This window comes from Somniosus microcephalus, chromosome 17 (assembly GCF_052327205.1).
Source record: "Somniosus microcephalus isolate GS21.2 chromosome 17, FLI_Smic_1.0, whole genome shotgun sequence".
NCBI classification, from domain to species: Eukaryota; Metazoa; Chordata; class Chondrichthyes; order Squaliformes; family Somniosidae; genus Somniosus; species Somniosus microcephalus.
The window spans coordinates 92,848,601-92,860,264 of NC_141003.1; the positions used below are offsets into that span (position 1 = coordinate 92,848,601).

General features: G+C 44.5%; 1 protein-coding gene across 13 annotated transcripts in view; it reads left to right on the forward strand.

Moving 5' to 3' along the window:
* The window catches only part of LOC147105924 (protein piccolo-like), a 917,910-nt gene that overhangs the window by 408,822 nt on the left and 497,424 nt on the right, over positions 1-11,664 (forward strand). For all 13 annotated transcript variants that reach the window (XM_086010862.1, XM_086010863.1, XM_086010861.1 and 10 more), the window contains exon 4: positions 6,266-11,336. In XM_086010862.1, coding sequence (XP_085866988.1) covers positions 6,266-11,336 — 5,071 coding nt within the window. The remainder of the gene's footprint in view (positions 1-6,265; positions 11,337-11,664) is intronic.

Here is an 11,664-nt window from a genome sequence, read left to right on the forward strand (position 1 = left end):
CGGACAAGGCCGGAGCAGTCCGTTCCACTGCCTCGGACAAGCCCTGGACAGACCTTTCCAGGGATTGTCCGAAGCTCTGAACAGTCCTTTCCATAGCGGCCCCGAAGCCCTGGACAGTCCTCTCCATTGCTGCCCCGAAGCCATGGACAGTCCTCTCCATTGCAGCGCCAAAGTCCAGCACACTCTTTGCCAGTGTTTCTATCGACTGAGGCATCCTCCCCACTGCAGCCATAAGCTCAGTGTGCCTGAGCCGGGCCTGGGTGCTCATTTCAGCCAGGCTACGCACCTCCTCTGCACTCTGTGCAGCAGTCATCGCTCCCTGCCTCGCCTTCCGGGGAGCCGGTGCCCGAACTTGCCTACCCCCCTCGCGTTGATGCAGGCCGCTTGTTCCGGCAACTGGCTCCTCATCAGAGCTCCCCCCCTCCCCTCCAGGGAGCTACTATCCCCAGTCTGCAGATGTGTTGGCTCCCCTGCGGCTGGAACGGATGATGCGGCTTCCTCCTGATCCTCGCCTCCGGAGCCACTGGCACTGGCAGCTTCAGGGCCCGGATCCCGAGCTGGTGATGCAGCATCTGAAAGCAGGGAGGTGGAAGAGTGGCTTTAGCAAAAGGACAGGTTGGCTGCAAGGCATGCCAGATTGCGGCAAGGCTCTGACATGGCTCCACAGTGAGAAAGCATGCTGGCGGGGGGACCAAGTGGAAGGAGACAGCTGAAAAAGGTGAGATCCTTACCATCGCTGTCGACAATGGGGTCGGCAGCTGCAGTGGTAACAGGACCACTCAGACATCCTCCAAGAATCTGATGCACTCTCTCCTCGAGATCCGTCAGAGTGACCACTTGCGGAGGTCCTCCACCGGTTCGAAGCTGGTCCTTGCGAATCGTCGCCAGCTTGGACTGCAGGGGAAAGAAGGGGAAGTTCTGTTACATGATGCCCTGAGTGATCATCTCATGCCCCCCATGGTGCAAGAGCCCTTACATGATGCCTTGAGTCAAATGTGCATGTGTGTGCCCAGAAAGGGCCATGGGTGCTTGCTGACACATGGCCATTGGGGCATCGCGCACCCTGTAGCCATGAAGTCAGGTGCAGATGGAGGGAATCAGAAGTTTGCATAAACACCACTCACCCTAACGACCCAAGTGAGGTCGTTGAATTTCTTCCTGCACTGAACAGGGCTCCTGGTCGCCATGCTGCTGGAGTTGACCATCTGACAAACATCCCTCCAAGCTCGGCGGTAGTCCTTTTGATTCGGCCTCCTGCCATTGTCAGGATAGAGAACATCTCGACGGCGCTTCACTGCGGCCACCAAGTGCTCCAGAGCCTCAGTGCTGAAGCGCTCTGCTCTCTGTCTCACCTTCTCCATCTTGACCAAGTTTTTTGCGCCAGAGAAGGGCGTGCGCCGATTCTGAGGCCTACAGGGCGATGAGTGTGGAAGCTGAGGCTGAGTGACCCACCCCTTTAAGAGCCGGCCGGCACCTGGAAGTCTCGTGTTTATCGGTAATTGAGATCACCTGCGCTGCGCCCGTCCGCGCCGATATTGGTAGCGCCGGAAGTTTTGCGCCTTAGGAGGCCCGTGCAACGTCTGAATTTGCGCCTCAATCACCTTTGGGGGCGATGCAACCCAATATCGCGCCAGGCGGCGATAAGTTTCGTCTGGCTATAAACTTTGCGCAGCGCCAGTTCTAACGCCTCAAGCGGGGCTATACCCAATTTCTAGGCCAAAGTCTTCAGGCTTGTTTTGTTAACGCTCTTAGACCTATTAGAATTATTATTTACTGTGGCCATGTTTGATTTAAACCATTGATTTCTCTGACTGCCACTTTCGTTTTTCTCCTTCCTATCTTTTGCTTTTATCCTTGTTTCCCTTTCCTCTGTCCCCCTGTTCAGGTTCCCAACCCCCTGCCATTTTAGTTTAAACCCTCCCCCAGAGCACTAGCAAACACTCCCCCTAGGACATCGGTCCCGGCCCTGCCCAGGTGCAAACCGTCCGGTTTGTACTGGTCCCACCTCCCCCAGAACCGGTTCCAAAGTCCCAGGAATTTGAATCCCTCCCCGCTGCACCATTTCTCTAGCCACGTATTCCTCTGAAATATCCTTCTATTTCTACTCTGACTAGCAACACCACAGCAATGTCTATCTGCATGGCTGAGCTGCCAGTATTGATACAATCACAAGACATTTTTACAGATGGTCAATACACTTTAGCTAGCCTTGCATATGAGGGCAGGTGGGATACTTACTGGAGGCCCTGCAGAGTGAACAGTGAGTCCCAAGCATAGCCCCAGGACATCACTGCAGGAGTTCCTCAGGTCAGTGTCCTCGGCCCAACCATCTTCAGCTGCTTAATCAATGACCTTCCCTCCATCATAAGGTCAGAAGTGGGGATGTTCGCTGATGATTGCTCAGTGTTCAGTTCCTCAGATAATGAAGCAGTCCACGCCTGCATGCAGCAAGACCTGGACAACATTCAGATTCGGGCTGATAAGTGGCAGGTAACATTCGCACCACACTAGGCAATGACCATCTCCAACAAGAGAGAGTCAAACCACCTCTCCTTGACATTGAATGGCGTTACCATCATCAAATCCCCTACCATCAACATCCTGGAGGTCACCATTGACCAGAAACTTATCGGGACCAGCCACACAAATACTATGACTACAAGAGCAGGTCAGAGGCTGGGTATTTTGCAGCGAGTGACTCACATCCTGACTCCCCAAAGCCTTTCCACCATCTACAAGGCACAAGTCTGGAGTGTGATGGAATACTCTCCACTTGCCTGGATGAGTGCAGCTCCAACAACACTCAGGAAGCTCAACACCATCCAGGACAAAGCAGCCTGCTTGATTGGCACCCCATCTACCACCTTAAACATTCACTCCCTGCACCACCAGCGTACCGTGGCTGCAGTGTGTACCATCCACAAGATGCACTGCAGCAACTCGCCAAGGCTTCTTCAACAGTACCTCCCAAACCCACAACCTCTACCACCTAGAAGGTGCATGGGAACACCACCACCTCCAAGTTCCCCTCCAAGTCACACACCATCTGGACTTGGAAGTATATCGCCATTCCTTCATCGTCGCTGGGTCAAAATCCTGGAACTCCCTCCCTAACAGCCCTGTGGGAGTACCTTCACCACACAGACTGCAGTGGTTCAAGAAGGTGGCTCACCACCACCTTCTCAAGGGCAATTAGGGATGGGCAATAAATGCAGGCCTTGCCAGCGATGCTCACATCCCATAAATGAATTTTTAAAAAATGAGTAGAACTTTTATGCAAAAATGTATTGAGGGAATATTAAAATAAACTATATGAGGTAGATTTTTATCTTGGCTGCCTTGGCATTAAGCATCGGCTAGGCGGGTGCAGAAAGGAATATCTAGTGGGAAAATTGCGCATCTCTAACTGAACTAGCCTGATTTCTTTCCATGTAAAATTGGGTATGTTCTGTGACATCCTCCCCACCAGATTTTCCTCTCTGCTCCCCACCCAAGTGATGTTTAACGCCATTGGAGTTTTGGCCCAAGTAATACGGGTCTTTCAGTGAAACGCATACCGCTCCCCGCTAAAGTTAGACTGGGAAAACCATTATTCAGCAATGAGGAAATCTGAAGATAACTTCAACCTCAATCAAAGCTTGATGGGCAGTTCAGTGCTCATTGCAAATCGTGGAGTTTTACAACCAGGCGGTGGAAATAAAGAAAGTTTCATTTATTCTAAATTGTGTTGTGATTTTCACTTTGGCCTGCTCTGACTGACCCACCTTGTATTGTCATTATTATTGTGACTATGGTTGCTGAAGGGAGCTGTTGAATTATGGGGTCATAGGCTTTCATTTAACCAGGGGATCCTGCAGCCAACACCATTTTAAGTACAGTAGAAATATTAAATAATTTATTTTCCCATTGCCTCAATACCCGAAGATGCTGCAGTTGCTGCTGTGGCACCAGACTAGTGGAATTTCTGAACATAAATGCAACTAATGTTTTATATAAAGAATGTTATGGGCCTGGGTGTTCGCCTGGAGGCGAGTTCTGTGCGGGTGGGGCTGTTGTGAGGTTGGGAATCCCGGAAGAACGGGTTTCCTGAATATCCTGCAGAATTTAACTGCAGAGCCCCTTTAAGTGGGGTTCCCACCCACAGGCTGCCTGATTGACGGGCTGGAGGGCTGGAAGCCTGCTTCACAAGCCTACAAGAGCAGGTAGGTGTATTGGGGAGCTGAGAGATTGTGGCGGGGGGCCGGATCGCGGTCTGGGGGGGTCCTGATTGTGGGGCAGGGGGGGATCCAATGGTGGTCGGGGGGAGCAGACAGATCACAGGGGGCCTGGGGGGTTTACTGGGCAGCTTGTTGGGATGGGGGAAAACATCCTGCTCCACCTGGCCCACAAGCAGTGCTGTAAAGGCACTTACCCCATGGATTCAGCACTTCTCGCCTCCTTTAATCTGACAGTTTCCCTAGGCTTGCGTAGCCTGGCTGCCTGTGGTTAAAAATAGAATCACTGTTAAAATGAAAGCAAGCAGCCTCATTATAACAAAATCAAAATACTGCAGATGCTGGAAATCTGAAATAAAAACAGAAAATGCTGGAAATATTCAGCAGGTCAGGCAGCATCTGTAGAGAGAGAAACAGAGTTAATGTTTCAGGTCGATGACCCTTCATCATAATATTTAAATGAGACAGGAGACCTGGAACACCTCCTCCCATCTCATTAACACATTTGTGATGGGCCTGTGCCAGCTGTAGGTACAGGCTCAAGTCCTCCTCCTCCCCTCCAGAGAAGCCCCAGAATAAAGGGTCTCCGTGGTGTGTTCCTGACCTTTGTGCCTGGGTGCTCCCTAATGGCAAAAGTCAGGAAAATGTATCCTGTAACCTTTGTGATAGTTGAAGACAACAAGGGACCATGAGGTTAGTGTCTGGGCTTCAATTATTGTTTACATGGACTTGCATTATTTGTAAAAATGGATGTTGTATGAAGACTAGATAACAGGTTTGAATCACTGATGTAAAAATTATGTGTGAAGTTATTGTTAATTATTATGCTCCTAGGCTACTCATCACAGAATTATCAAAAACAATTTATTTAAACAATTTAGAACTAATGTCAGAGATTAAAAGAAGGAATCTAAACTGTATGTGGCTCCAACCACAATTGCACATTATTAGCAAAGGATGATAAATAGCATAATAATGTACAATACTATTATTTTAATTTTTTTTGACATTTTCCTGGATCACACAGTCATTAGCCAGGAGATTCCTGTTCTTGCTCCATCGGCATTACTGCGCTAGAAGTGCAAGGAAACCCTGTTTAGTCACTTCCAGTGGTCAGGTTAGGGGGGAGATGCTAATGTAAGTTACTCGTCATTCCTTCTCTTAATACCGTGCCTTTCCATCTGGAGATTATCAAGGGATCTGACATTTAGAGAGCCTCAATTTACATCTTTAATGTCATTGATCCAGAAGCATATTTTAACAGTAATCATCAATGTCAGATCCGCTGTTATGTGGTAAGCCACACATGTTTTTGTAGGCTTAATCTAAGCAATATAATGAATTTTATGTTTAAGATTATAATTATGACAATGTTATATTTTAAAATATTTAATTATAAAACTCAACATTAAGTACTACTGAAAGACACTGACTGTTTTAAAGATATTTCCTAATTTCAGCCTTCAAAAATCAAAAGCTACAAGTATTTACCTAAAATTACATGAACACAGGATCATTATGAATGGATCAATTCAACCGTTCAATTTGAAAATGTCCCAATCTTTTAGAGAATTATAAATTAATCAGACATTATTTACTGCATCATGCGTTAAGAGTCACTAGTTTAACTTACTCTCCGCATTAACACTATTCATTTTCTGATGTAAATCATTTGAGAAATATAATTGCACACCTCCATAATTGATCAGTATATAAATGGAAGTAATTAGATATTGGAAATGTAATAGCATTTTTATGCACGTTAGATTTGTTACTGGTAGGTGGTTAAAAGTTATTTTGAAAAAAGGAAAGTATAGTAAAGTAGAAGAGATGGAATATAAACTAATACCTCTACTGTGAAATATTTTGGAGTAAATTTCTGCAGTGAATTTGAATTTTATGCATAGTTGACATCCTTTTGTTGAGTTCTTTTGTGATTATAACAGGGTTCATTATGCACATTAATAAACCAGTTGTAATTGTTGGAGTTGTAAATTTATATGATTAATGGTTGCATTACATTCAATTAAATACTATATTTCCTTAAACAGGAGAAAGAGGAAGAAAAGTCAGATTCATCAGCGCTTCACCAGCAGAAGAGCCCCCAGGGTTTGAGTGATACGGGCTATTCATCTGATGGTATATCAAGTTCACTGGGTGAAATTCCAACCGTTCTTCAAAGTGAGGATAAAGACTTGCTCAAAGAACCAGCTAGGAAAGATTCCATTTCTCAGGAAAGTAGTCCTACAAGCCCATCAGATCTTGCCAAGTTGGAAAGTACAGTTCTATCAATCTTAGAAGCTCAGGCAAATACACTAAATAATGAGAAGTCAGGCCAGTACAAAGATCCTTATGGACTTTACGCTGACCAAGAGAGGGAACGGCACAGACCAAGAACCTTGTCAATTACACCAGAGTCTTATAGCTCAGATGAAGAGGACCTGGAAGATATTCAGGAAGAAGATGAGGAAGCTCTGGAGGATGATGGTCATGGAGATACAATACCTAGAAAAGACTGTAGAGAAAGCTATGCTTCTCAGGATGAAGCAGCAGTGAGGAGACAACGGTATGATTCTCTAGAAGACAGTAGTGAAAGTGAGCACTCACCCCGCCCTCATAGGCAGAGGAAGATCAGTGTTGGATCATCAAGCAGTGACAGCCAAGGGTCTGGTGATGAAGAAGACTTTATTCGAAAACAAATCATTGAGATGAGTGCAGAAGAAGATGCATCAGGATCTGATGAAGATGAATATATCAGGAGTCAGTTGAAAGAGATCAGTGGAAAAGATCGCCCAGAGAGCAAAGGACCAACTGTTAAGCACAAGCGTCTTTCAAAAAAAAGTAGCACAAGTCATGATGATGATTCAGGGAGGCGCCATTCATGGCATGATGATGATGATGAAGAAGTGTATGATGAGAGTCCTGAGTCTAAGTACAGAGAGACTAAAAGTCAAGACAATGAAGAGTTGTCTGTCTCAGCTGGCGGGGGCCTCAGACGTTTTAAAACAATCGATTTGAACAGTTCTATTGCAAATAAATACGCAGAAGAAGGTTCTGAGAAAAAGGATAGATTGTACTATGAAGAAGAACCAGAGCTAGAGATGGAGAGCTTAACTGATTCACCAGAAGATAGGTCAAGAGGTGAAGGCTCATCTAGTCTGCATGCAACATCCAGTTTTACACCTGGTACTTCACCTACGTCAGTATCATCTTTGGATGAAGACAGTGACAGTAGTCCAAGTCACAAGAAGATGCTTGGAGAGAGTAAACAGCAACGAAAGGCTAGACACAGATCGCATGGTCCTTTGTTGCCTACTATTGAAGACTCTTCCGAAGAAGAAGAATTGCGGGAGGAAGAAGAACTTTTGCGAGAACAAGAAAAACAGCGAGAGTTAGAACAGCAACAAAGAAAGAGTTCAACAAAGAAATCAAAAAAAGATAAAGATGAACTAAGAGCTCAGAGAAGACGTGAGCGCCCAAAAACACCTCCAAGTAATCTATCACCAATTGAAGATGCCTCACCTACAGAAGAATTGCGACAAGCAGCAGAAATGGAGGAGTTACATCGGTCTTCGTGTTCTGAATATTCACCAAGCATTGAATCTGAGCCGGAAGGATTTGAAATAAGTCCAGAAAAAATTATAGAGGTTCAGAAAGTTTACAAATTGCCTACATCGGTGTCACTGTATTCTCCAACAGACGAGAAAACTGGTCGCATTATGCAAGATGTTGATGCTATTAATCAGAAGTCTTTGAAAAGTGCAGAAGAAGCTTATGAAGAAATGATGCAAAAAGCTAAATTACTTCAAAATCAAAAAGAACCCGATGAAGTATTTGAAAAGGAGCCTTTATATGGGGGCATGTTAATAGAAGATTATATATATGAATCTCTAGTAGAAGATACTTATAATGGAACAACAGATAACCGTTTCCTTAATACAGGACAGGAGACTGGCACTGGTATGTTGCAAGAATCTGAAAAGAAATTAAGAAGTCCAGATGAAATTTATGAAGAAATAATGAAAAAAAGCACTAGCCTCAGTGATGTTGAACAGTATTATTACACCCAACCTTTAGATGTAAACCACCATCAACAGGAAATGGTTTCCACTATGCATGTTGGTGAAGAAACATTTGTTACACTTCCATCAGATGTCATAGAATCTTCCACAAAGATGGGAAGACAGTTATTAGATGCTGATGCTGCTTATGAGGAGCTCATGAAGCGACAAAGAGCACTGCTGACTCCTGGAACCAGCCCAACTCAGCCAGGTTCTCCTGAGTCCCTTGTGCCTGCTGAATCAGAGGCCACGGGCAGCTCTTCAGTAACATTTACATCTGCTTCCACTAGGGTGCATGACAAATTTTTAACCTCAGTACCACTTTCTGGTACAGAGCCAGCGCAAGGTGGTATGATGCATGCTATCCCTGATGTCAAAATTACACAGCACTTTACTGTGGAAGATGATATTGAAGCAGAATATGGAGAACAATATTATGTAGATAATAGACAGATGTCACATGAAACCACTGAAAGTGTAAAACTGAGCAAACCAGGGACTCCAACCAGCAGTATGGTATCAACAGCAGCATCATCTACCACTTTTGCTACTCCTATTAGCACAATTGCCTCTACTGCTACCACAACGAGCACCTCTCCAGTTTGGTCCACTATGCCGGTTGATGTATTAAAGGCAAAGGATTCTGTCGTGGTTAGTATAACCACAAGTGAAGAAAATTACACTTCAACACCGACATCCATATCTACTGTCAAGACTACAACGAGTTCATTAACTACTGCAACTGTAAGGACTTCTCATGTATATCCCATTTCAACCAATGGCCCTTCTGAGCTATCAACCATGTCAGATCATGTCCTTATTTCTGTGCATCCTAATCTAGACAGTTCTGAGATTCCCACCTCCACTATGGTGACTTCAGTGCCAGAAACTAGAGAGTTTTTGAATAAACAATCTACTGTGAGTAGTGATAAAGCTATCTCTTCAGTGTCTATGGCACCAGTTTCAGTGGGGGTTGCTGTTTGTGGATCCCCCAGGATAACACAACCAATAGATACATTGGCTTCTACTATGTCAATATCAGGAAAAGAAAAACATGCAACTGCCTCAAGAACAGCACCAACTTCCTCTGTCTCAACAACAGTTTCTACTTCTGTAAGCACCACTGCCTCACAACTACCACAAACTATGACTCGGGCTCCTTCTCTTCCTTTTAAAATGGACTCATTCTTCACAAGGTCATCATTCCAGACTGCTACTGATTCACCACTCCCTCCACCACCACCTCCTCCTCCTCCTTTACCTCCTCCAACTTTTCCAAAGCCAGTTGTCATCCCGAGGAAGAAATCCCCAGCTCAAGTACCAATCTGTAGAATGGGAGCCCCTACACAAACTAGTGTTGTAGCTAGTTTATCTAATACATTCGATCAGAGCAGTTTAACAGCAAATGAAAAAATATTTCATCCAATGCCACCTCCTGTCCCTCCTAAACCAGCCTCAATTCCATCAGGATTGGTTTTCACCACGAGGACAGCAGATGGAATACGACCTGTAATTCCTCCAAAGCCTGCACTTGCTCACCTTCCTATAACTGCACATATGCCAAGTGAATTACAACATAAAACTTCAGCTTCAACTACAACTTTGACTTTGAACTTGGCCTCACCAGGAGACTTTAAACTGATCTCTCCTACATCTCCTATGTCTCCACATTCAAATAGATCTTCTCCAAAGTTAACTATGCATTCCCAAGCTACTTATGTAGTAATCACTTTGCCATCTGAACCTGGCACTCCAACAGAATCTATAACCTGCCAAGCACCTTCCACCCAGCCATCAGTACCCCCTTCAAACCAGAATGGTCTACCATCAACCATATCCTTGGCTCACTTTACGAAATCTTTAGAAACTCAGAAAATAATTGAAAAGGGAAAAACAGAGACAGTTTATTTTTATCAGAGTTTGGCACAGGGTGTTGTATCAACAGTGGCACATGGGATATCAACTGAGGTCACGAAGACACCAGTTTCTGCGGTCTATGACAAAGTACCAAGTACAGGTACAGTTAGTGTCTCTATAACGATTCCTCCTGAGAGAATATATACCCAACAACCACAATTTCAAGAAAATGGGAGAACACTGGAACACACAACACAGTTCACAAGTGATGTGATTGATCTTCGTACTTTACAAAATTTAGATGCTGGTATGACAGATAATGGTATGGATTTGTCTACTTTCTCTACAGATGGAAGGAGGCATGCTATGGTGATTGATTCTGGTGGCATACACCATATCAGTGCGGTTCAGCCTGCCGTTGTGAATCTAAGTACAACCGGATCAGATGAACAAATTCCAGTTTCTACACTGACAATGTCTACTGAAAGTATAACTGTAGTTACTTGCACAGCTACAACATTTACTGCAACTACTGACACTTTTGAAAGACCTGTGGATCTTGGGCATGCCGTATCCTTACCACTTCAGCTAACAACCAAGATTGAAGCAGCATGCAGCGATGCTCATAGTCAGTCACCTGCCACAAGCACAGTAGAAGTTCCAATCAACCTGTCTTGTAGCACTGCTGCTCCTGTGCCGGGTTGGCCTATTACAAAACCAGTGACAATAGCTCCTATTAGTACAATAAATGGATGGATAGATGTAGAATCTGCAGAGGTTGGAGCAGTTGATTTAAGCACAACAAAGCCCCATCGAATGATGGTGACAATGGATGAATTAACATCTGGAATTGTTACCACAATTGTAGAGGAGGAAGACAAGCCTGTAGATCTTACCGCAGGAAGACGGAATGTTTGCTGTGATGTGGTTTACAAGTTTCCATTTGGTCGCAGTTGTTCATCTTTGACACAGCAACCTGCTTCCATACTACCTGAAGATCGTTATGGGTACCGAGATGATCACTATCGATATGACCGTAGTGGGTCCCATGGTTACCGAGGATTTGGGAGCATGAAGCCCTCCATGTCTGATACAAACTTGGCAGAAGCTGGTCTGTTTCTATATAAAAGCAAGCATAGTTTTGACTATTGTAGTGATGCTACAGATGCAGCAGTAGACCTTACAGCGGGAAAACTGACTACAGGTCAGTATGATACAGCAACAGATCTTTCCTTAAAGTTAAGACTGCATGGTTTCCCTCAACTCGTACTGGGTTAATTTTTTTCTTTTGCATCATTTCTAATTCTTAATTTTTCATTTTGGCACAGAATTTTAAGCATGAGAAAATGGAATGCAATTAATTTTTTGTGTCATCTTTCTGCTTTTTTGCGCACAGCTGCATGTGCCTGCATGTTTTCCAGCATTGTTTTTGCTTCACATCTAATTGCAACTATTAATGATAATGAAGAATTGCATGTCGTCTTTGCTTTAATCACCTGGATGGAATGCCAATGTTATCCCCACAAATCAAT